General features: G+C 31.4%; 3 protein-coding genes across 3 annotated transcripts in view; 2 read left to right on the top strand and 1 right to left on the bottom strand.

Moving 5' to 3' along the window:
- The first annotated feature begins 163 nt into the window (after positions 1-163).
- Positions 164-3,039, top strand: LOC148606010 (uncharacterized). The gene is made up of 3 exons (XM_088544737.1): positions 164-382; positions 2,480-2,574; positions 2,846-3,039. The coding sequence occupies exons 1-3, from the start codon at positions 320-322 to the stop codon at positions 2,943-2,945; spliced, it is 258 nt and encodes an 85-aa protein (XP_088400863.1). The 5' UTR covers positions 164-319; the 3' UTR covers positions 2,946-3,039.
- Positions 3,040-6,191: 3,152 nt separating this feature from the next.
- On the bottom strand, positions 6,192-10,553 carry LOC148606011 (dynein regulatory complex subunit 10-like). The gene is made up of 4 exons (XM_088545735.1): positions 9,514-10,553; positions 8,701-8,934; positions 8,238-8,309; positions 6,192-7,090 (listed from the first exon to the last, which is right to left on the bottom strand). Exons 1-4 carry the CDS (start codon positions 10,429-10,431, stop codon positions 6,818-6,820), a joined length of 1,497 nt encoding a protein of 498 aa, XP_088401861.1. The 5' UTR covers positions 10,432-10,553; the 3' UTR covers positions 6,192-6,817.
- A 216-nt stretch (positions 10,554-10,769) lies between these two features.
- The window catches only part of LOC148606012 (two pore channel protein 1-like), a 38,843-nt gene continuing 22,021 nt past the window's right edge, over positions 10,770-27,591 (top strand). Inside the window, exons 1-7 of the mRNA XM_088546978.1 lie at positions 10,770-10,891; positions 19,911-20,284; positions 20,601-20,714; positions 23,132-23,262; positions 24,612-24,700; positions 26,464-26,498; positions 27,189-27,247. Of these exons, the coding sequence (XP_088403104.1) occupies positions 10,780-10,891; positions 19,911-20,284; positions 20,601-20,714; positions 23,132-23,262; positions 24,612-24,700; positions 26,464-26,498; positions 27,189-27,247 (914 nt within the window). The 5' untranslated portion in view covers positions 10,770-10,779. The remainder of the gene's footprint in view (positions 10,892-19,910; positions 20,285-20,600; positions 20,715-23,131; positions 23,263-24,611; positions 24,701-26,463; positions 26,499-27,188; positions 27,248-27,591) is intronic.

A 27,591-nucleotide genomic window follows, 5' to 3' on the forward strand; every position in this document is an offset into this window, starting at 1 on the left:
ATCTATCGCAATAATAAATGTAAACAAAAAGTACACGTGTCTCATACTTTCGTTTTCTATTTTCACTTTAAGGACTATCCATATAAAATGTGTACAGGTACTAATTCTTATAATCCATTCAGGAATATGATAGTATGGCACAATAAACATCAACCTGAAATCAAAAGAGGAACGAAGAAACTATTACATTCCCAACAATAAAAAACTTTCATCTACACGCAATCATTGTTTACAAAACATTCTATTATACCAGGTGGAGACAACTCTAATCGGAATTTAAAACCGGTGAGAGGAGAGAAAATCACACAAATTGAGAAAAATGACCATCACATGCCAACAACTAGAAGATAAATTTAAAGCCCAGCTCGGGGCAACACATGTGGTAAATATTCTTACCTACATTTCATATTACTCTTTCTTTCAGTTTCAGTTTCAGCATTTTAATCCATTTCTAAATGTGTTTGTATGATTGGGCCATGTATCTGATTATATAAATATAACCATTTATTGTTGAAGAGTTTGTGCCAATGAAGTATTTTAAATTTTTATTGTTTTATTATCCAGTCAACAGTGCAATTTTTAAGGCAAGCCATTATGGAATTTATTCCATGTTTAGTTATATCAATAAATAAGTTATTGATATCAGCATGATTAAGGATTCATTAGTGATATCAGTATATCTTCATTTATTGATATCATTTTAAAAGTGATGTGATTAATAATTATTGATATCAAGATATTAATTATTAACACTTAATAAATATTAAGCCACATGCTGATAATATTAAATTAATGATTTATTATAACATGATAATAAGTATTTATTTAAGAAATAAAATAAATCATGGAAAATCCATTTTATCATTGCTGGCCATTTTTGTAATATTGTGTTGCTTGGAATTAAATAGCAACATAAATGACCAGCCCTAGAAAAACAATGATAAACTGGATTTTTCATGATTCATTTCAATTCTTATAGGCTAGTTTATTCTTATTTTTGAATAGATGCAGTCTATGTGTTGGAGGAAATGTTGGTCATGTATTTATCACTCTTTTACCATGGCTGTGTTCTAAAGAGTTTTGAAGCATCTCATATTAGAATTACATGTTGTTAAATCATTTATAGAAATCAATAAAAAGACCAATTATCAATGAATGTTTGCATGTCATCATTTCCTTCAAAACTCAAAACTAAACTAACCTTATTTTTTAATTGATTAGCGAAATTTTCCACTTCAAATTCAATGTCGAGCCAAATCTCTGGAAATGAAAGGTCATGTTAACTAACTGAAAAATACACAGTATTCTTGTTTTTGTTGTATGTCTGGTACTAAAATACACAATATAATGACTCTACTGAAATGACATTACTAACCTTGGATATTAACCAGAATGCATGACAGGATTCAAAACATGTTAATAAATCAGATCATTCAAGTTATTGCAATCAATAAATGATTTATAAATATTCCCCTGATGATGACTAAAATAATCCCAAATAAGATAACTAATTCTCCATTGTTTGTGGAAAGATAAGATATGGGATTTCTGTTCAAAATTACATTAATTGTTGATGAGTTATCTTTTTCTTGGAATCCTCTAAGAAATTAATCTATTTAAGTAGCACTCCAACTAAGAATCATGCAAAATGAGATACATTTTGTTTAAAATGTTATGATAAACAGAAATTAACTTGTGGTTTTTCATATTACCATGTTCTTAGGAGATAAAAATTATATGGAATGTACTGTAAAATACAAAATTAAGGGAAATAACTCTGTAAATAACAGTAAAATACAATAGAAACTGTTTGATTTTCAATGTGTATTGTCTACTAGGAGCAGACAGATTGGAATGAATAATTATACATTTCAACATGTAGAGCTATAAAGCAACTTAATAACAAAAATAAAAATGTGTGGCCTTTTTTTTAGGGTTTATCACATATTACAGAATTTGCATGATTCTTACAAAGACTGATACTTAACTACAAGTTCAAAGTTTTGTAAGGTTAGTCTTGATATCTCCGTTTAAAAAAGATGACATATTTTCCCAATAAAAAAAGGACGAAGTAATTTTGAAAAAAAAGCAGACTAGATCACTGTAATAACTGTACTATTGACTTGTTGATGAATTTTTATTGACTCTTGTTGATTACAAGTTACTGTGCACCATGAAATTTTTGTGTCAATTGTTTTTGCTATTTCTGTGCCAAGATTCGTAATGCGAAATTTAAACTGTTTCAATATTTTTTTTGAAGAACATTAAAGTACAATTTGATATGCGATGGCAAATTTAAAACTCTACAAAAAATTCCCGGTTTACAATACTTAAATGCATATCCATAGATATGGAGATTTTTTTTACCAAAGAATCTGATTGTCTCTGAGACAGTGGTATGATTGTGCACATTGAAAATTTTATTTTTGTGATTTTATTATGCAACCAATTATATGAACTAAATTATATTTATTTTTAGGATATAATGGACATGTCAGATGGGTGTGGGTCAAAGTTCAAGGCAATAATTGTATCACCACAGTTTGAAGGGAAACCTCTCTTACAAAGACACAGGTATATTGTTAAATTGTATTGCTTTGTTTGTTGTTCATAACTGAAGTTCCCAAGTAATGGTTTAAGATTCATACATACAGCTTTTATCTATTGTACAATTTTTCCTCAAATTGTATTAGAACAAAGATAAACATACCAGTACCTTGTACTATGAAAAGACAAAAAGAGGTCAGATTGTATTATAAAGGTGGAACATTGTCAAGGGTTCTACTCTGTATGATAACTTTAAACCTAAAACAAATTAATATATTACCTTTCTTTACAAATTCAGATTAGTAAATTCAACAATTGAGGAAGAGATGAAGACAATTCATGCCTTTGAAATGAAAACATGGACTCCAGAACAGTATGAGAAACAGAAGAATGGATGACAGTCGTTGATGTTGACAATGTTACCTCTTGGAAATAAAACTGCTTTTATACTTTCCTTGCAGAAACATCTGTAATAAAATATGAGTTATCTCCCATGTTTGTTTTGAATTATACAGTTCTGAATGGACCAGAAAGATTTTTATTTCTAACCTTATTATGTAGGTCCTTATAGATATGCTTGAAATTTACAAATTAAAAAATATTCAATTTGAAGGAAATTGATTAGGTAACGCAAGACAAATTTAGATGTCTTGTACAATAAAAAGTATATGGTCTAGTATAGAGTTTTTCATTTAATTAAAAAAAAATCTTTATGACATGTTTTTATACTTGATAAATGGATTAATTTACTTATTGTTTGTGTTTGGCATTCTTTCAATACAATGTGTTGCTAATAATCAAGTTCACTACACATTTCAGTACAATGTTTACCAATTATCCTAACTATATAAGGTTTAGAATTTTTGTATGTATTTTTATTTTTCCCATTAATATTTTCACTTATGGAAATTTAAGATTCACTATTTATGTTGTATAAAATACCATTTTTTGATGAAAACAAAGTGACATTTGTCTGAAAACAATGTGACATTTGTCTGGAAATGATGTGACATTTGTCTGAAAACAATGTGACATTTGTCTGGAAATGATGTGACATTTGTCTGGAAATGATGTGACATTTGTCTGAAAACAATCTTGAAAAGTTGCACTGTTTGGCTGGGACGACATGCATCAAATTATGAAATTTTAAAACTTGTGGCTTAAACTTTACTTTTCCAATAACAGTGATTCTTCTAATCATTATCTAATCATTGTAAGCCTGTTTCTTTTAAGACAAATGGTGAAGACGGGGATAGTTATGGCAGAAAAAAATCACTATTGAGAATTACAAATGCTCTTACTTCTTTTGAATAGTTGTTAAATCTGTGGGGTTAGAGAATAAATTTTGATTTGTGTGTTTGTACATGTTTCAAATTGAGTTTCTTGAAAGCTCTTTTTTCTTGTTCAAATACCTGTATTCATATCACACTATTATATGGAACCTAGTACATGTATGGTTTCAGAGTACTTGCCTTACACATTAAGCTCAAGAGGCTGAAATTCTTTTCTTCACCATTCCAAGTATGGACAGCACCAAGTCACAAAATATCTTGCCAACCGCTAAAAATGACTTTTATTGATTGTAGATTGTTGTACAAACCCATCTTTATTATTTTTATGCCTTGGCTTTCCTGAGCCCATGATTTCGTACATAAAAAAATTGATTCTATTTAACATCAAATTTGAAAAAAAATGAAATATCCTCCAGGCAGCTGTCTTCATCTATTATGTTGTTGACCATATTAAGTTGCATTGGAACAAAATAAGTACCATTCAGTGTAAGAATCAAGCAGTGGGTGGTATATCATTTTCTCAATATGGTCCGTTTTATGTTGCTACAAGATTGAAGTCATCACTACAGAAGTTTTATGGCCGTCATTATGAACTTGTGGATCATTATGGTTTTTGCATCTGAGCCACGAAAATTGATTTATTCATTGTGTCATAGTTTTCCTTTCCTTGTTTGTCTACCTCGGGAATGACTTTTTCTGAGAAACTTGACGGGTGTTTCTAAAAAAGCTGAGGACGCTTACCCTACCGGTGCACCTGGTCCATGCTCCCAGTTGTTAGTGAAGTCCGAGTTGCTCCTTCATACCAGTACTTTTGTTACTTTGCATGTACGATTTTAGTTACTTTATGTTCTTTGTTGTGAATGTCTAATTTCCATGTCTGGTCCTTGTCCCTAGATTACATTCTTTTGATTACCGTTATAACCTTGGTTCCCTTGATTATTCTTGCCTCAAATATATATAGAAAATAACCAAAAATCTATTTAATATTATCTTAAAGCATCTGTGACATTGATATTTTTTTACTGCTTCTATAGGGAAAAAATGCAGAAAAATTTTGCCACCAATTTTAAGAAGTGCATTTCAACAAAAGAGTAATCAAGGGAAACAAGATTATAGCGGTAATCAAAAGAATGTAATCCAGGGACAAAGACCAGATGTGGAAAACAGTCACACACAACAAAGAACATACAGTAACTAAAATCATACATACAAAGTAATAAAGCAAATGGGCAACTCAGACTCCACTAAAAACTGGGACATGGAAGTTTGACCTATCAATATCTTAAAAAAGGCAAACTTTACAAAAACTCTTCATGTGCTACACTTTATACACATTTTGCCTGATACTAAGAGAGAGCAATACTTAATTGATTGAAAATGATTGCAATAATATTTATTATCCTTGTACGTTAGATAAGGTTTTGTTTCATGTAAGGTTCTCTAGTTGTATCAAGGGATACACCATGGTTGCCGTGCAGTAAATGCAATAACCAATTCTACATGTGCAAACTAATAAATGTACGAGTTAAGAAAGCGAAACTCCTGACATGGGATGAGATGTTAAAACATCAAGCCTCAATGAGATAGACATTGAAAATTCATCAATTAATAAATCTGGTATTTAGTATTGGCTCTACATGTACATGTAGTTTTATCTTCACAAAGTTTTGAATTACAAAAATCACCATGTCTTACATCATATCTGGCAAGTGCTCCTAAATGGATGAATGGATTTTGATGACATTTCATAGGGAAGATATGGATCATGTGTAGATATATGCATGAAGATAATTATTATCTGGTCTGCAAAGGGAGATGATCCAACTTGAGGGTTTTGCATGATTAATTCATATTGTTCTTATTTATTTTGCAAAAAAGAAAAAAAAACTAAATAAGCTCCATTTCTTATTCCAATAAATCCAAAAAAATGGGGAATTTATTACCTAAGCTGTCTGATCATCTCTAATAAACTTGCAACAAATGTTGAGAGCTGAGGGGAGACAACTCAGCTACACTAGACGACTTTTCACAAGCAGCTTGGCAGTTGTTTTTATAAAGCAGAGGACACTTAACCTACTGCTGACCTGGTCCATGCTCCCAGTTTTAAGTGGAGTCTGAGTTGCTTTGTGCATATTATTAGGGTTAATTCATGTTCTTTGTTGTGTTGAATCTTGGTTCCCTTGATTTACTCTTTTTATCTTTTTACTTAGAAGAAAAAAAAAGACTAAATCTATGCAGTTGATTCAGACCCATCATTGAAAAGTGAAGGGCAACAATGATCAAACTGATTAATGACATAATATAACTTTTCTGCTGATTAACAAAATATTAACATAAAACACAAGACAAGAGTAATACAGTACATAATTTATTATCACAGCCTGGATGATTGTGTACAGAAAAGTTTACTAGTGACGGTGAGAAATGCCATCAACTCAGTATATAAAAAATACTAATAATTCAACAGGAGGAACAACTCATATGTAAAAGATAACAAACAAATGCATGAATGATTTGTATTTCTTAACCAAATTATATAACATGTTTTTTTTATATTATAAAGTACATTTGTAAAAGAATCTGAAATTTACAGGCAGTCAAAAATTATGATGGTTAATAGTGGAAGTTGAAAATCCAGTAGTTTTATTGCTATTTATCTCAAAGGAAATATCAGCTTGATTTCCTTATTTGGTGTCAATTGCTAACTGTATTATTAATCATGAGTTAATCACAACTTTTACCAACCAACCAACCAACCATTAAAGTGATATTTACAAATAAGAGCCAACTATAAAATTACTGGAATGTATTCCAAAAAAGTGTGTCCTACATTCTGCCTCTTACGGATAGTATAAAAATATATTAATAGTTCCACAAGAACAACAGTAAATTGAAAAGAAAGGATTTTTATGACAGTTGCTTCTCTTTTCCTTTTCAGCTTGAAAAGCTTCACAACCCAGAATTATGTCAAACACAGATTAAGATTTCTTTCCTTTCTTTCCACCACCTTTCTTCTTTCTGGCTTTAAGAGCCTTACGGACTTTGAATGATCTCCAGAAAGCTTGGATGGTAGTAGCAGCTTTGACCATAAGAGCCATCTCTCTCTCTGCAGCCTCACGTTTCTCTCTTGCTAACCTCCTCTCCTCCTGAATCTGGTCATACTCTTGTGACATGGTCTTAAACCTCTCTTCCACCTCATCAAGCTGTTTCTTCTGGGCATTGTATGCAGCCTCAATTTCCTCATATTCTTCCTGGGAAAGAAATAAACATATTTTGTTTGCTAACATTGCTGCCATTAACTGCTTGTATTGTGAAACAACTGTTTTGTGTATACTTATTTCTCTGTTGTTCATCCTTAAGCAAAACCACAAATCAAATTTCAAATGAAAAGCGAAATATGTGTAAATAAAATCAATGAATTAAAAATGTACAAAATTTTTGTTTGGAAATTACTAAAATTGTTAAAAAATCTACAAACTATTTATATTTCCAAGGATAACATAATAACCAAATATCTATTTTTTTTTAGAAAATCACCAATAATTCTTAGTACAAATGTATCACAGCAGTGACAGCAGTAGCCTAATATTTAAGATTTCAGGCAGTACATATAGGTGCTAAATGGAAAAATGATATATTTCAACTGTGATAATTGTCTAAGGCCAAAACAATATAAGTCTTGTTTCATTTATTTTATTAAAAAAAAACTGTTTACATTGAGTTAATGGGGAAACAATCTAGACTTTAACCTGTGGTCTCAACTAACCACTTCTGGGTCAAATAGCCACCCCCCTATGTAGTACCAAAAACATACTGAACCTAGATCTATGCATTGTAAGTGCATCATTTGTGTTTATTCTGATAAGAAGTAGTCAAAATAAAGCTGAGAATGTGTACTTTAAAATCATATTTGTAATTTACTACAAAAGTGTATGAATATTGTTTACATGTGTGAGTAATTTGCCTAAACGCTGTCATTTAGAAAAAGTAAAAATGTGAATTTTCAGTATTGTTTATTCAAGTAAATTTTGTGAAGAGTTTCTACCATCTTACCATTAGCATATTGATTTTGAAAGCCTTATTTTGTAAGCTTTGCAATTGTATGCAACTTTAAGATGCCATTTATCCTGGAATTCACAGTGAATCTTTGAAAATTATTTTTTTAACATGTTAAGTTATGGAAATGTTAGAAGTGGTTAGTGATACCAGTAGTGCTCTAAAATGTTTAGGGTAGGCACAAAAAACTACAAAATGTAAGGTAGCAGGAAACAGATCTATTTTTTTTCACCTAAAATAATGTTTTCCTTTGTTATCTTTGCTTAGAAAACTAAGTACTTGTATGATCATTAAAGAAGAGTGGTAATCTAAAAGGATCATATCACTAGTCTAATCTATTACCTGTCTTTCATTCATTTCTACATCATATTTCTGTATCAAGCCCTCAACTTGAGATTCTACTTTGTACTTCATCTGAAACAAGAAAACATACATTGTAGTACAATCATATATATATATATGAAATTTAACTGACAATTTTAATTAGCATTTCTTTATTATATTTAAGATTCATATAGTTTTCCATAAAAATCAAACTGTGCATTCTACATCCACCTCTTTATAAGCTTTATCAAATTATACTACTTCAACAAGAAAAAAAAACCATATATTGTAACCATGGAAGTTTGAGAAATGTTACTTTCACAATTTACTAGGTCAAACATTTCAGTCAGACAACTGAACATTCTTAGCTTATTAAGCAATAAATATTTGCCTAGGAATTTTTTGTGTGGATAATTGGTGATCACAAATGTAGTGAGAAATACCCCCATACAAAAACTTCCATGTTAACAAAGAAACATACTCTTCTTAGATCTTGCTCTTTTTCTCTATGTTCTAAAACAAGATTTTGAAGCTGTGTTTTCAACTGAACAATTTCATTTTGAAGTCTTTGTATCTTTCCTTCATGGTTCTTCTTATCTGCAGATTCCTGCTTCTCCTGTTCATTCTTAATTCTGGAAATGTTGTCTTTGGAGAAATTGATAATTTGTTGAAGCTCTGTTTGAAGTTTTTTGATGACATCATTTTTCTTTTTCATCTGCAAAAAGGAGAAGAAAGATGTGAATTTTTAAAAGAAATCATAATTGGTATTTTCCTGAGTAAACTAAAATCATTAGGGCAGCATAATTCAACATATGTATATTTTAAGACAGTAAATCAGGTAATTTTCATGTGTTCAATATTTGTGGCTTGACATGTGTACATGCATACTTTGTTGTTTTCTGTTAATTATAAAAATGCAATAATCTTGTACTTTATTAAAAGTTTCATTGAATGTCCAAAGTGCTACATGTAGCCAATTTTCTTATTTTGATAAATTGATGTTTACTAAATGTTTCTCAATCAAGGAAGTATAAATGCCTTATTATAGACAGGATGACCTCTTGGATATTGTCATTATCTATTGTTAAGTGTACATCAAACAAGCATGTGGTAGACTTATATCGTGTTAAATGTAATATTTTTTTCAGGTTAAGCATCAGCAAAGATCATAGCAGAGAAAAAAGTATGTATACTTATTATGCATTCAATATACATTTTTGTTAATCAACAAAATTTGTCTTAAAAAAGTTGAAGATGTATGTTCAATGTATACAACTAAATAAATTGTAGATACCTCTTCTTCTTTATCAGCAACTGCAGCCTGTAGCTCTTCCTCCATCTTGGCAATAATAGCAGCATTGTTCCTTTCCCTCTGCGAGACTTCCTGGATATATGTCATTCTTTCTTTTTCCTCTTCAGGGGTTGTTAAAAGCTTGTTTAATAAAATTTCTTTTAGATCTTTCATATATGACAACATTTTTTCACTTTCAGCAGGGCGGTTATTAAAGTGGGCTTTCACAGTGTTAAAAGCATTAACATTTACCTGGAAAGCTCTAAGAATGTTTTTACAAGATGAACTTAACTGCTGTGCAACAAGACTTAAACTTCTCATTGTTCTTTCAGTTTGACTGTCAAAGCTTTGCACTGATGAAGCAGATCTTTGGCTACCCGCACTGCTTTTTCTAGATGGCGCCTTCTCAACTGGACTTAGCTGACCTGTTTCAAATGGTTGCTCTCCATCCCCCTCAGTTGCATGAGTTTCGTTTACATCATCTGTTTCATCTTGAGATGCATCACTCCTTACAGAGCTAGCTGTTCTTATTCTGTTACGTTGCAATTGTCTGTCTAGCTGTTCTTTTATTTCATTGTAACTGCTAATGATTACATTGTGGTTTTCCAAAAGACTTGCTAGTTCAGATCCAAAACTAATTCTGAACCGATCCAAATTCTCAAGAATGTATGGAAGCATGCTAGAAATCTCTAACTTCTGTATTGTGTCATCAAATACTGACATAACACGTTGGGCTTCAATAGTTGCTATCTTTTTCCTAGCAGGTTCTAACGCCCTAGCAGGGTCCAACCGGAGTCTGTTTCTAATTTTGCTTGGTGCACCCTTTTGGGGTGGTTGTGGAACAGTTAACCTCATGTTTAAAGTAGGTTCTGTGGCAATGGAATCAGTAAGCGTCTTTGAACGAAGAGCTGCGACTGCCATTTTTAATTAGCACTGAACCCTTGTAATAAAAAATATACTTTTTGTTTAGTTAAACGTCAATTTTTCTTCTGTCTACCATTATCATCAAATCCTAGGTCGCATCACAACCAGTATGTTTACAACCTAGACTTAACAGCAAAGAGGTCTTAATTATTCCGTGTGATAAATGCATTGAAAATTTTATGTTGAGAAACTGTACAATATTTAGAAGTATTAAGTTATTTAGAATACTTCTTATTCGATATATAATTAATTAAGACGGATTTATAGCTGCGTAATAATTTTATGTTGTCAAGGAACTATTTCTATTTAACCGGAAGTGGACTTTGTTCGGAAGATATTTTCCCAATGTTTATTATTCTCGGCTTTTATCATTATCTAGATGAAAATGCAGACAATATGGCGGGTAACATGGAAAGCCCACTCCTATTACGAACAGAAAATGGGTTTACGTCGATAGGTACAGCACAAAAGAAAAAAAATAATTCAAGTTACTATATCAATATCAAACTAAAGCTGGATGCAAAATGTTGCCATGTTTTAAGAGGAATTGACCTTTGACACTTCCATCAGTTTCAATACAATACACAATAATATTACACTGAATTTTTTAATAATAATAAATTGTAAGTGTGGTATGTAGTGTTGGCTTAATGGGAGAACTGGCTACATCAACTGCTCCTTTATCTCAGATCTCAAACGGCACATAGTTGTCAGTATGATAAGGAAGTGTGGAAATATGAAGACAGATATAATTATAGATAGTCGATACAATGTATCCTGACTACTAGTACTAGTACTACTTTAAAATCTGAGAATGCAAAAAGTTACTATTATTATGCAATATTTTCATTTGTACAAAACCATGTTTCATTCAATATTGAATCCTCATTTGGTATTGATTTTATGCATGTTCTTGTACATGACAGTCTAGTGGTTTGCCCTGAAAAAAATGTATTAAGGAGATCGTTTGTAGTTAATTTTCAATGCATCTTATTAAATTAGATATTTAGAATCTAAAAATGCCACATTTTTTAGTTACATCACAGAATCAAATCCCTCTTCACAGAAGAACCGCAGTTACTGAAGAGTGTATCAGTGTTAGAAACTTAATTTTTGGCCAACATAGACCCATCATAATTTTATGTAGACTGCACTGTAGATTTGAAAGGAAATTTAGCCAATTTCTAAGACTAAGACTATTTATTAGGTAATCAATAAAGTAATTGAAATCTTCCACTACAATGTCTAGGTACATTGTATTTAATCCTTAGGAACAATACACGAAAAAAGACAGAGGATGAAATATCTAAACATGGTTATTCAGATACAAACATTAGATATTAGAAAAAGAAAACTGAATAAATTTACATATATGTTTCATCACTGGGTTTCACTCTAATTTGTATTCATATTTAGGTTTATAAATAAAGTCTCTCTAGACTGATAATATTTTTTACAGAATAAGAAGAAATGTTTTTTATCTTCAATCTTATTGCACATAGTGCATAATCTTCAATTTCTTGGTATTTTTGGTCTGGAATATCTGCCCTTTTCTATTAGTAGTGCATAAGCACTTATTCTTAGTTTTGCATCCTACAAGGTAATTAGCAGTAAACACGCTATGGTCAGTTGACTACGCGTGACTGCACAGGTGTCTGAAGCCTATGACATTGCTGAAAAGATTCTATATCAGTCACCACACACTGATTTTAATGAAGGTGTCAATCAGATATTAATATCTGATACTGAACCAAACAAAACTGACTATGGTTAAAATTCACTCAACCCTGGCCAAAAGCATGTGGCTATTTATAAATGCAAAGTTGAATAATTGTACAATCACATGACTTTTTCAACAATAAGAAGCTGATTTACCTTTTAATAGAACACATTAAATTCTCATTCTGGACTCTTTTTTTTGTAATGCTTCATCCAATTGATTTCATATTTGGGATATAGTCTTATCATGACAAGTTACAAGTTAAGTTTGAATGACCTTACGGTTGAATGATTTTTACAGAAGTTATGGCCCTTGGACGTAGAAAATTTCATGTAATTTTATGTTTTCTGGACTTTTTTTGTAATGCCTCATCCAATTGATTTCATATATGGTATATAGTCTTATCATGACAAGTTACAAGTTAAGTTCGAATGATGTTATGGTTGAATGATTTTTACAGAAGTTGTGTCCCTTGGACATAGAAAATTTCATAAAGTTTTATGTTTTCCAGACTTTTCTTTGTAATGCCTCATCCAATTGATTTCATATTTGTTAGCTGGACTTATCATGACAAGTTACAAATTAAATTTAAATATTATTGTGGCAAAATGGTTTATATGGAACTTATGGTCCTCTGACATAGAAAATTACATAAAATTTTATGTTACATCATTTTGATGCAAATTGCTGCTGTCATTCTAGAGTTATTTACCCTTTAATTCATAATAACAAGGTTTTTTCAACTTTCCAGGTGATAGAAAGAGAATGTCTTTATACAGCTTTCTGTAATGTAAAAATGTTTTTAACTACTGTAAAATGAAGCTCAGGTTTGATTTTGATGGAATTTGCTTTTGCTGTTCAAGAGTTATTTTCTCTTGATTGTTAAAAAAATAACACCATCCATTGTTAGTTCACATATTTAAAAAAAATCTCATAAAGGCAATGAGTTCAAAGGCCGAAAGGGGACACTGTATTGCATCAGCAATACTGTCAGAATGCTTGTTATTTATACTGTTTTCGTAAATTACTATCCACAAAGTCTAATAATTTCATCCCTATGTTGTTTTAGCTTGGGCACAGGTCACATTAATTGTCTAAATTTGTATTCATCTGTTTAGTAGTATTATTAATAAAAGAATACCATGATTTTTGTCCTTCAGTGTTGAGACCCTGATCTACCTCAAAAGCTTCTTTGACTATTCTGCTAGATGGAAGTTGATTAAATCTTTTAAAATACTTAAGAGCCAGTGTACTTATATAACCCAAAATGGGTGTTCTACCTAATTCACATATAGAAGAAAATTAATTAGATGCCTTTTAGATGGAAAGTATCAAACAGTTTTAATTTTAATTTAACTCCAGCTAAGTCAAAGTCAAGTATTTTAGTTTAAAGACTAAATATTGCTTTTAATCCTCTACTGTACATATATGATCTGCAGTATGTTTTAAATTTCTGCGAAAAGTTAAAATAATTCCTAAATATTTGTATTTTTCTACATCTTCTAATTTTTGATCATTTACAATAAACTTAAGATAAATTTCTTTTCCCTTTACTGAATATCATAACATTTGTTTTAGAAAGATTTATTTTCAACTTCCATCTAGTGCAGTATGTAGAAAAATGGTCAAGACAGGATTGCAGACCTTTTTCACTTTCAGATAACAAGATCAAGTCATCTGCATATACATGTAGCAAGCAATTAAGTTTTGTAAAATCTAATTGAATCGGATCTGTGTCTAACTGATCAAAGGTTTCGGGGAGGTCATTTGTGTATATATTAAAGAGTAAAGGACTTAACCACCTCCCTGTCTGACTCCTTTATGTACGTAATTTATGGGAGAGATAAGTTTACTGTTTTTGCCAACAAATTTTTAGTTAGAATATATAAATTTTATAATTTTATTAAAATTGTCACCTATTTTTAAGTCTAACAGTTTCTTAAAAAGTCCAGAGTGCCAAACTGAATCAAACGACTTGCAGAAATCTACAAAGCAAGCAAAAATTGGCTATTTAAGTTTATTTAAACCTTTATTGATTAAAGTTTTAATTGTGAATATGTGGTTTGTTGTTCTATAATCTGGTCTGAATCCTGCTTGAAATTTATTATATAAATTATTATTAACATTTGGGGGGGGGAATTATTGGAAAAAGGCAACAAATTGAAATCTTGAAGTGGGAGCCCATACTTTCCTACACAGAAATGCTAAAGAAAAAAGGTGACTTTTATGTTTTAGTAATTTTCAAAGACGAAATGTGCAGTCAAATCTCATTATTTTGCATGAATCAAGTTGTTGAAATTAATCTTCAAAGTACATATCTTTTCTCTTTTTACTCACCTACCTTGTGTGCTCTGTCAAAAGAGTTCCCACAACATTTGAACATAGCTTGATTCTAGATCAAAATGCACTTAAAAACAAGGGTTTTACGTAAAAAATGGTTAAATTATTTGTTTGTTTTTTAAATTTCCTGGGTCACATACTAAGTCAGTATCAATAAACCCAAGAATGATAACGGAAACAACCCAAATATTCCAGGTTGGGGGCTGGGGGTGGTAACCTGGAAGCCCGGGTAATATTTTCATTCCACAAGTTTCTCTCTAGGATCGCTTACAATATTGACCAGGGAACCAGATTTGTGGGGTGGGGATTATTGGAAAAGACAACTAAACTTTTAAACTTTCATGTTTTTTTTTCATAAATAATTGATTCATTGAGATATGAACTTATTTTTAATAAATGTGAAATCATATGTATTGATAATAGGTTCTGACTATGTCCTGAAATTAAGTTGGTTAATAAAAGTATCAATGCATGGCCTTTTCCATATTGGCCCTGTAACGTGCCCTTGTTATTTATAATGACCTTGGATGGCTGTAATAGCCCTCGGCATTGCCGCGGTCTATTACATCATCCTTGGCCATCATTAATACCTCGGGCATGTTAAAGGGCCAATATGGAAAAGGCCATACATTAATACTACATTATTTTCCATATATTTATGCAATCTTTTATGTAAAAGAGATGTAAATAATTTGCCCATACAACTAGTCAAACTTAAGCAACGATAGTTTTTACAATTATAAATATCACCATTTTTATGCAAAAAGGAAATGCATGAAATATTCCAGGTTTCTGAAAAGATACCCAATGATAAAACTCTATTAAAAAGATTAACAATTGGTAATAACAATACATCTTTGCCAAGAATTAAAAATTCATTATAAATTAGATCAATTCCAGGTTGTTTATTTCTCTTAAGGTTCTTGATACCATCTCTAACGTCTTTACAATTAAATACAAAATCTAGATCTTTTTTGTACAAGTTTCTTCTTCTAATTTTGATAAATCAGTGTTAACATCATCACTGTTACTGGTATACTACCCCTTTAAATAATCCACCCAAGCTTTCATTAAAATGGGATTTTCTTGATTTTTCACCTCTTGTCTTAAATCGTCTATTGTCGTCCAAAAAGCTTTGAGGTCTTTTCCATGCAATGAGTCTAATTTGCTGACAACTTATTTCATGGAATTTTGTTTTATATCTTTTAGCAGTTTTTTTATATTCTTTTCTTAATCTATGGTAGCTAGATTTATAAATAGTGATCATCTGGATTCTTTTTTAGCTTCTTTCCAATACATGTATTATTCAGCTCGTACTTCATGAAGTGACAATTACCATTAAACTATTTCTTTTCAAATTTTCTCTTTCTTTTCTTTTTCTTCACAAAAATTTAAAGTGGAAACATTTTTTGCAGAATTTATTATAATATTGTTCAAATTATCTGAAAGTGTGTTAATGTCAGCTGATGAGTTATTTACCTCTAGCAAAAATTGGTTGATCAAGCAAGATGTATTACTATCTGCTAATGTGCTGATAAAATCATGTATTGATCCTGATTCTATATCATATTTTCCAGGCAGCATTTCAAAAGTAGAATCTTATTTTCAGAATTACTTAAACTTGTATTTAAAGCATTACTTTTTAAACCAACCCATAAAATGCTGTGATCTGATAACTCATTTGGTGGAAGAACATTCATAAAAACAAACTCATGAAACTATCTTCTGAAACAATAAAATGATCTACAGTGCCACCACCTGTAGGTCTGTAGTATGTGTTGTACCCTAGTGAATCACCATTAGTGCTACTATGTGTAGGAAGGTAGTATGTGTTGTACCCTAGTGAATCACCATTAGTGCTATTACCTGTAGGAAGGTAGTATGTGTTGTACCCTAGTGAATCACCATTAGTGCTATTACCTGTAGGAAGGTAGTATGTGTTGTACCCTAGTGAATCACCATTAGTGCTACTACCTGTAGGTCTGTAGTATGTGTTGTACCCTAGTGAATCACCATTAGTGCTACTACGTGTAGGAAGGTAGTATGTGTTGTACCCTTGTGAATCACCATTAGTGCTACTACCTGTAGGTCTGTAGTATGTGTGTACCCTAGTGAATCACCATTAGTGCTGCCACCTGTAGGTCTGTAGTATGTGTTGTACCCTAGTGAATCACCATTCATTGTTCATTTATTTCTTTGTCTAAGTTGTTTCTGTAATGCAAAGAAATATCAGCAGTATAGGAGTTAGGTAACAGGTCTGATGTACCATCTAGTCTTATGTTTCCCATTTGGGAATATTCATTTATAAAGAATGCCGGTTTTCAAACAAAAATATCATTTTTTGGGCAAAAAGATCTAAATTGGGGTTTAATATACAGGCAACACAGATAAATGTCATGTGTTGTGCCACACAAGTTTTTGCTCATTTTTATCCATGTAAATTTTTTATTGCTCTATATTTTTGTTATTGAATTGCTTTTAGAAAAATTATTTCTAGCATATAATATAATTCTGCCAGATCACCGACCTTTTTTACCTTTTTTCTTACTACCTTATTCATGGAAAACCTTGAAGCCAGGTAAAGCAATATCTGATTCACTATTGGTCCAGCTCTCAGTTATACCAAAAACATCATATTTATCAATATTTACATCTGAAATTTTCTGACTAGACTAGAGAAGCCATTTATGTTCCAACAGCCTATAGTAGTAACATTGTAGTGACTAGAATCTGTATTTAAACATAAGAATGTCATGTTTAGTGACCTGTATATAAGGTTTTGAAATCATTATTCTAAGAAAGATAATTCATGTTTTAGCTGATGTTCTTCATAGCAAAATACTGAAAAAAGAAATTGTGAAGAACTACTTGTTCTTATTTAATGATTTTGCTTAATATAAATCTAATCTTTCTGATCAGATTAAAAGGGAATTTTTTATGGTCAATTGAATAATATCACCTTTTCATACATGACAGAACACAAATGTTGAAATAGATAATAGTTATTACATTCCTAGCAATCGCATAATAATGTCCCTTTCAAATGGTCTAATGTTAGGGTTGTCCATAACCTGATTATTGGGTGACTAATGCAGGTGATGATCCTAACTATCAAAGTATGGATGATAGGGATAGTTACCCTCTTGTTTGTACATGTAATCTGATTATGGTTTTAGACCAAGTTGTTCATTTACATTTTCTTTTATCAATGTAGCAAATTTGGTTGTTTTTAGAAAAATGAGTTCCATCCTCAAACATATGTCTGTTTTTGAATGTAACTTGTTTGACATCACAATTATGTTGTCACTTTAAAGATTTAGTATCTTCTTGTTTATCTCATTCACTTGTGAATTAAACTGTCCAAGTCTGTGAAATAATGGCGACAAGTTGAAAATATAGTCCTTGAATTTAGTGGTAATTAATTTTGTCAGTTCTTTTAATTCCTTGTAGATTTGAGGTACTGTTTTTTTAGACAGATTGTTGCTTTCAACCACCAAGTGTTTGCACATTGTTGAGATTGATCCAAAGTATATATACGCACCACTAATATTTTTTTCCCCTTGACATAAGATTTGAGGTTTGTGTTTGTATACATAGTACCGGTAGTTTCTTTGTTCATTAATGAATTCAGGGGGGAATCACCAACAATCTGTAAGTTATAATCGTCTTTGGAGTTTACTTTTTAACTTTTTTTACTTTATTGTATTGTTTTAGTTTCTTTGGAATAAGATAGTTTTCCAGTCTTTTCCTACTGTTCTTTTGAGTTGTTTCCTACATTCGTCTTTGTGTTTGTGTCTACGTCTAATGTCGAGTATCTGTTGGAGCTAAGAATTGTTACAATAAAGTGAGCATCACTGTCGTCTTATATAAATTTTCAGACTATTTTTTGTATCTCCTTTTTATGAATGTTATTTTGTTCTTGTAAAGTTAACATTTGTTTAGTTTTTGTTTCAATTTCCAACCTAACCATCCTGTTTTCATCCCTTAGTATCTCCATTTCTTTTGATTTGACCTCAGATTCATTTCTCTGAATGTCATTTTGTTCCTCGTGCAGTTTTAGCTTCAATTTCCATTCCTAGCTTCATATTTTCATTTCGGACTATCATCATAGACCTGCTTGATTTTTATATAGACTGGGTCCTTAGGTCTACTACTAATTTCTTCCACTGGTGTATATCAGGTTCAGTAGGGTGCTAGTGCTCAATACAGTGTGTGTTGGTGCTCATCACTATTTCACATCCACAACCATGAATTTGTCTGTGTACATATACATGTATATGTGTACTTGTATATATACACTTAAATCCCATCATCATTTAGAATAGAATAAAATGCAATCCACATCAAGTTAAAATACATATATTTGTCATACTCCCAGGTATGTAGGATAAGTGTCATTTATTTAAAAGTCTATAGACCTTCCTATCTTTTCACAGTTTTAAAGTCTAAATCTTCATTTAATGCCTCTCGTAAAACTACTTTTCATTTTTAAAGATTTTACTATCTAAAAGTGTAATGTCAATGTCACTTTTGGAATTGTTATGTACCTTTAGTAGATAAATTTAAAATAACATCAATGACTTACCATGTTTAGTTCTAAAATTACTTCACTTTTGGACTGTTTTGGTAGCAGGTACAACTAGAATACAACATTCAGCAAGGATGGCTATTTTTTGCTAAAATCTTGAAAATTATGAGATAGTTATACACTTTCAACTGATGAAATTATTCTTCTGAGACCTACAAAAGTTTTTATTGGACCAAAGTTGTAGGATGACTCCTTGTTAGCGTTATTGCCGTTGAAAGAATTAAAAAATGTTCAGTCTACAAAATGTATCTTTGGTGCAAGTTTCGGAAAAATCTGTTTATTTTTCATGGAGTTGTATCCCCTGACAATGTTTCTAGTATTTTCCTGTTATCCAGAAAACCCAAGTTGCTGAATTTGTATGTATTTCACTAATATTTTTATTATAAATACATAAGGATATAAAGGGTTGAATATGGCAGTACTTTCAATATTGAATAGGTGAGCGATTTAGGCTCTAGTGAGCTTCTTGTTCATAAAGATCAAGATGATTCACTAATACCTGAAATATCATCTCAAGTATTGTAAACGGTAAGTTTTCCTTATTTCAGAAACCGCTATGGCCTCAGGATAGCATGCTTGCCTTGAGTGCAGGAAGTCATAAGTTCAATCCAGAAACTTTTAAGTTAGTGGTCACTATTTCTCCACCATGCACATAGTGTTTAAGGGGATAAATTGACAATTTGTTAGCTTGGAGTGAGAATGATATGTCTGAGTGTGGTGGCATGCTTACTTGTCGACTGACAAAAAAATGGCAATCATTCAACTTCTCGTCCTGAAATACATGAAATATTTATTTCTAATCTTAATCAATAATCAATCTGATTTCAGAAGAAGACCAGTATGATGTACCAAGCAGTCCTCATGTTTATACTGGAGCTAATGCTCTTTATGATATTAGCCAAGGTGTTGGTTCATCACATCAGATAGTAGAGGGACATGACACACCATATAATGTTATCAGTCGAAGGCATAACAAATATAAACAATGGGAACTTAATTATCAGGAGGCTGCCATTTATCTACAAGAGGGAGAAAACAATGACAAGTATAAAACTCATCCTAGGGACTTCAAGGCTTTACCTGCTTACAAGATAGCTCATAATAAAGTGTTTTACATGATGGATCTGTTTGCTGCCATCTTGGTGATGTCGTTAGCTGCTTGTGAGAGACCCGCTGTTCCATACTTGACTCTTCCTGTTGGGGTTTGTTATTAAATTGTTTTTAAAGTTTCTCAAACAAAGAGATATATGCTACTGTGAAAGTACTTTATTTTGTGGATACCAATTTTTGTGGGTTAGGGAAGAAACACAATTTCGTGGATTCTTAAATTTGTGGTTTTGAGGTTTTCAGTATACATACATGTATCAATGGGCTTGGCCTAGCCACGAAAACCACGAAAATTGGTACCCCACGAACAGTAGTACTTTCAAAGAAAAGAACTATTTATAGCTGTACATGTATATACAAATACATGTACTGGTACTAAAACCTATATGTATATTAATGATTGTTTTTCAGGTTCATGCTTCCTTAGAACTATTTGGGTTGTTGATACTAGGATTAGAACTGGGCATTAGAATGAAATGGCTGGGCTTTAAGACATTCATCAGACATAAAAGAACCCTTATCAAGGTACATTGTATAATATAATCATTCTGGGGATTAGAATGAAATGGCTGGGCTTTAAGACATTCATCAGACATAAAAGAACCCTCATTAAGGTACGTTGTATAATATAATCATGAAGCTGAAATCTTAAATAACCATGGTCCTATTGAACCTTTGGCAGTGTAGTATCTTAAAATAACCACGGTCCTATTGAACCTTTGGCAGTGTAGTATCTTAAAATAACCATGGTCCTATTGAACCTTTGGCAGTGTTGTATCTTAAAATAACCACGGTCCTATTGAACCTTTGGCAGTGTAGAATCTTAAAATCACCACGGTCCTATTGAACCTTTGGCAGTGTAGAATCTTAAAATAACCACGGTCCTATTGAACCTTTGGCAGTGTAGTATCTTAAAATAACCACGGTCCTATTGAACCTTTGGCAGTGTTGTATCTTAAAATAACCACGGTCCTATTGAACCTTTGGCAGTGTAGAATCTTAAAATAACCACGGTCCTATTGAACCTTTGGCAGTGTAGTATCTTAAAATAACCACGGTCCTATTGAACCTTTGGCAGTGTAGAATCTTAAAATAACCACGGTCCTATTGAACCTTTGGCAGTGTAGTATCTTAAAATAACCACGGTCCTATTGAACCTTTGGCAGTGTAGTATCTTAAAATAACCACGGTCCTATTGAACCTTTGGCAGTGTAGTATCTTAAAATAACCACGGTCCTATTGAACCTTTGGCAGTGTAGTATCTTAAAATAACCACGGTCCTATTGAACCTTTGGCAGTGTAGAATCTTAAATAACCATGGTCCTATTGACATTGGCATTATAGTGTGAAGTACATGTAAGACAACACATTAATGTCACATTTTATATCTCTATATATACATATTATTTTGACTTACAATATATACTCGCCTACAAGTAATATTTTTAGGACTAAATTTTTAACTGCTGTGAAGGGTTCCGACTTAAAGGCAAGATCTAACCTATGAAGTAAAATTTTCATCTTGAAAATGTCAAAAGCTTGATAATTGACACGAGTGTGATAGCAAAGTTGAACAGCCAGTCCGGCGCCGTTTACCCCAATGTTTAAATTGTGAACAGTTTTAGGAAGACTGTCTTCGTCTTCTACCTTTTGCAGTAAAAGAACATGTACTGTTTAGTCTTTATTTTGCCACAGTACTGGCCTTTTATGATTTTATTGTATTTCCCACTCATCCATTTTGTGTATTGATTTTTACCTGTGTACACTCATATAGCCCAAAGCCAAAATATGTACTAGAACCATGACCGAATAATATACATGTACCATAAAATTTATGACAAAAGTATTCAATATTTTAGTTGGTTAGAACAATTCTTTTGATGAATTTCTTTTTCCTTAAGATGAAACCTCTTAACTCAAAAATGAATTGTAAGAGTATAATAAACCTTGTTTTATTTTTTGTTGTTCACTGTACAGTATTTATGATTTTAATTTGGATTATTGGTTGTACCAAAATTAGAATGAATGCAGGCCTAAACTAGACATTGATGACAAAGAGAAGTTATAGTACATGTAAATTCTGTTTAAAAAATAACAATATTGTCATTTTTGTCTATTTGACATATTACATGAACTCCTCCATGTCACAGACAAATAGGAGAAGTGAGCACCAAAAAAGGAGAATTTTTTTATCATTTCTTCCTCTAGATTAAAAATGGCAGTATCCACATGGCTTGTCAACTATGTACTTACTAATATAAAAACAACTCTGGCTTGTAATTATTTATTTCAACATTATTGAAGTTAACAAAACAAACAGGTATACTCATTGTAATTAAGGAATTTTAGTGATGCAGCTGTCAGAAATCAATCGACTTATAAGTGGGTCAAGGATTGGTTCCAGAAATTTTGGACTGAAAAGGTGGTCTGAATTAAAAGGGGATTGATTTATGCTGGAGTATATACAGTAATTGTTTTATTTTGGTAACTTGATGTCATGCTATGTACATGTATACATGTCAAACAGAGCATAAATCCTGTACAGTGAAACCTGTGAAAACCAGACCCTAGAAGAACTGCAAACCAGATCCTAGAAGAATTGGAAACTTTCCTGAACTAGACACTTTTGAAAATTTGAGGCAAAAAAGACCAAGTTAAGAAATATGATGTGCCACCCATTGCCTGATTCTTACTCAGAATGGTACTTAAAATTCTAAAAGGGGTTTGGTATTGACAGATTTTGCTGTACGTCCTTTTCTGCAACTTAAGTCTTTATTACATAATATACATGAAATGCCACTAAATTAAGTTACATGTATTTACAAGGTATAGATTTTGTATAAATATATTTTAGTTTATTCAATATTTTTCATATTTGGAATCGACGATCCCATTTTCTTTGATTACCGCTATAACCTTGGTTCCCTTGATTACTCTTTCAGAGCTGCACATTAATCATAGTTTTTATAGAGACAATCGTAGTTATAATAAGACAGCACAACCACTTTCGGGTCACAAGGTCACTCCGTCCTCTCTTCCTGATTGATACATACTACTGCCGAGGAGTCAGAAGGTATGCTTTAGTTTACTCTTGGTACATCAAGACCTCAGAGGCTTGAAGGGTTTACCAATGGAATGATACATATTATGACTGACTTGAGAATTTTAATACTGTAAATGTATTAATTTTTGCGGCAGCTAATTTCTTGTGGTTTTTGAAAAGTCAGCATGTTCGTGGGTATTAATTTTCATGGTTTTCAAGGTTGATGAAGATAGAGTTTTTCAATAGTCTTGGCAGTGCGTGATTCCTCTTTTGATCAGTTATTTTACCGTCATTTTCAATAAATTAATGACGGCCGTTAATAGGATATTAACAAATTGGCAATCCACATATATAGTTTCATATGGCCATTTTAATCTAACAGTGTATATATTTATATAAAATGGTGATTACCTGTAGTGTGTGTTTTACACTTACATTTTTTCTTTTTGTTAATTGAATGTTTCCACAGTATTTTCTTTAATGTAACAGGTATTCTATTGCCATTGATACAAATCATTACATAAACAAGATCATGAATTTAGAAATTATAACCCACATGCTTTTACTGTATAGGTGTATATAAAAGACTTGGTATAAATTCATACTTGATTGCATTGAATGACACGACCCTTACACAAAACAATGTTTCTATTCAAAATTGTGGAAACCATATTTATAACTGTCAAAGGACTTGGTAATGTGAATATATTTTTGCAGGTACTTTTTTTCACTTTCTTGAGGCAATCGCAAAAATTAATACGTTTACAGTACTTGTAGTAAATAGGCCCCTTCTGTCTCTTTTACTAAACGTCTGATGGCTTATGATTTATTTCAACTCATGTAGAATGTTACAAACTCAACAAATAGAAAAAAGAACAGATATGGTGAAAGTAACCATTGTGTGTAATCTGAATACAATATAGTAATTGTCATTAGTAAAACCTTCGGATTTAAAGGAAATTGTTTTGTCTATTGATACATTTTATATTTTAAGGATGCATTTTCATTCATGAATTAGCTTCCTGGATGGATTTTGGGAAGTATGCTCACATTGCCAGAGTGTGGGATGTTGTGGGTTCAATCCCCAGCTGGGTCACACCAAATTTGGTATTCAATGCTTTTCTGCCAAGGATGATGACTTGTTGGCTCAGATTAATGTGTCAAGAGTTAAGATAACATGCCTACTTTGGGCTGTTGCTTCTGTGAGCTCGTACAATTAAGATCCAACTCAGTGTGCTAGCAGGATCTGTTGAATAGGGAAAAGTTTTTGTCCTGAAAAAAAAATATCTGCTATACGATGTGACACCACAATCAGTCAAGCAGTCATTCATGTCTACAATCTTTGCCAAACTAATTACTATATCTTGTTTACATTTCAGGACAGTAAGACAGATTCTACAGTCCATGCCACCTATCCTCGATATGTTAATGTTACTGTTGTTTTTCATGCTTATTTTCTCTATCCTTGGTAAGTTGTTAATTTCAATATCAATATGATTTAGTCTATGTCTATCAGGGACAGAGCTATTAGTACTGACTTTGTTGATGATGCATCACTATTTTGTTGTGAGTGATATCTCGACCAACAGGGGTATTGGAGACTTTCTAGAACTTGTAAATGCTGGCAATAATTTGTGAATTAATTTACAGAACATGTACAGTACATCCAGAGAATATAGATTCACAAACTTCCATTTTGGTGTCCAGTGGATCACAGAGTATTACAGATCGACTCCTAAAATCCTCCAAGTGATTTTTCCCATCAGGGAGTATTTTATTGTCTTTTTAGGAGTATTTTGGAGTCATTCCAAGTATTTTATTACCTTGTGTATTGTAATCATGTTCACCTGACAGGTAAGACAGGATGTAGGTGGTTACTTCAAAGGTAAAGGGAAAAAAGTCACAAGAAAAAAGTCACAGGATAAAAAGTCACAAAATATGTGGGAAAAAAAGTCACAAGTAAAAAAGTCACAGGAAAAAAAGTCACAATATATATGATTTGTTTGTTTTTGGTTTTGGTTTTTGTTGTTGTTTTTTGTTGTTTTTGTTGTTGTTTTTTGTTTTGTTTGTTTTTAAAGTTTTGTGACTTTTTTCTTTGTATGTATGTTTGTTTTGTTTTTAAAGTTTTGTGATTTTTTTCTTTGTTTGTTTGTTTTATTTTTTGTTTTTGTTTTGTTTGTTTTGTTTCAAGACTTGATTGAAAATCAAATTCGATTGTCTCATTGCTATGTATTCAATCACAACTCCTTCTAAATATAAGGGACTTATAGAGACCTTGATAAATTTCAATCATTATGGTTTCTGAGTCATTTATAAATTAAATACATGTACTAAGTAAACAACTGGGTCTCTATCCAGGAAGAATTAACTACAGTATAAACAAAATATATATTAAGGCATTTAAATTATATTTACCAAAAAAAATAATTATCTGTTAAATGACATTTTATATATCTATATAACAAATTAATCCTAAATACATGTATGATAAAGATATTAAAAAACAAAATTAAATTTATAATTTTTTTCCCTATATATGTGACCATTATTCTTAACAATATATATTGTGACTTTTTCCTGTGACTTTTTCTTGTGACTTTTTTCCTGTGACTTTTTATCCGTGACTATTTTTCTGTGACTTTTTTCCCTACATTCACTTCAAAGGATAATCAGGGCAATAAAAACTCCCAGCTGGGAGTATTTCATTGTCTTTTGGAGGAAGTGTCCAAAATAACTCCAGGAATTTTTATGGCATTTTTTTTATTACCCTGGAGTCACTCCGAAAAGTGACACCAAAATGGAAGTTTGAGAATCTATCTGGGTGTACTGTATATCATTCAAAAGTAAAGTAAATGTTAAAAAAAAATTTTTTAGAACAGGTAACAGCTGTTTATAGACAATCTTCCACTTAGATAATTTCACCTGTTATTAAGTAAGGGAGGTAGGAAAACAAAAATGTGAAATGATAAAATGATTAGTTAATAGATGAAGTTAAGTTTTTTGCTGACTTTATAATTTTGTTCAGTATTAAGACCTAAGTAATAAAAATGGCTGCCTTTCCATGATTTGTGTTAGTTTTAAGAGTGTAGTTTCTTTTTGACAGATATACTAATACTATACTAATAAAACCAACAAAAAATTACCAGGGCCCCCAGAAAACCATCTGCATGAATCACTATGGCAGTACTTTTAGAATTTAAACTGATCTAGATTTTTTACATGTATTTTCAGGATTTTATTTGTTTTCTGGTATTAGTGGTGATACTGTGAGTATACTTTTGTGTTTATCTCACTTAATCTTGTGTTTGATGTGTGTTTTATTTGCAATAAAGTATTATTGGGGGACAGAGTAACATTACCTTTACAGACCTAGTCACATACCACTGAATAATGGCCTCCATTTTTTGTTTATATTTTATTCTTGTTTACACCAAATCATGAACCAACAGAAACCTGTATAAGTCAGAATCTTTTCAGTCTATGTAAACTGTTCACCTGTCAAACTGAACATAACATTTAGCCTGAAAGGAGTTTGGTTCAAACAGTTTTTATTTTATCAAACTACTGTAACACTTTTAAACAAATACATGTAGCTACTAGTTTATAGTGATAAGTTGTATTTTAATGGATTGATAATGTTGCATTTTCCATTGACCGCCAAAAACTTACGTAGGGTTATTTATGTTTTCATTTTGTGGTAATTTAATGAAAATTCATTAAGATAATGACCCTAGCAGTTTAAAACATTCTAATAATTAAAATAGCATTAAACTTCCAGTATTCTTGCACTTAAATAATTATACTTGATGGATATTTATATATCTTAGATCACATGAGATCTTCTCAATGTTTTTGTTATTTCATTCAAGTATTGATTTTATGCAAAGTTACACATTATAAACCAAACTGAATATTAACTTTTAGCAGTACTATCAGTACTTTGATTTTTATTGTAGTACTTTGCCACACTGAAGGACAGTTTTATCAGTCTGTTTGTTCTTCTTACAACTGCTAAGTAAGTGATATGTAGAGCATACTGTACATGTTTCTTTTCTGCATTAAGTTTTTTCCATATTCAGGAGACTAATCTTGCTCACTTCTCTATCAGAAATACACAATATTGTATTTTTTTGTAATTTTTTATATAAAAATAACTACATTTATATATCTAATATATTTGCTTATTTTCAGACCTTAAGTTCTAGTTTTAGTCTTGAGGATGTAAAAAGAATAATTTTTTATTCAATTTTACCAGCCTATGCCTCCTGCAGATATTACAGTATATTCTGTATTATTTATACTTATAGTTACCCAGATGTGATGATGCCAGCCTATGCCTCCTCCAGATATTACAGTATA

This window comes from Perna viridis, chromosome 9 (assembly GCF_037379345.1).
Source record: "Perna viridis isolate PV_CMFRI_1.1 ecotype Kerala chromosome 9, ASM3737934v1, whole genome shotgun sequence".
In the NCBI taxonomy this organism is placed as follows: Eukaryota; Metazoa; Mollusca; class Bivalvia; order Mytilida; family Mytilidae; genus Perna; species Perna viridis.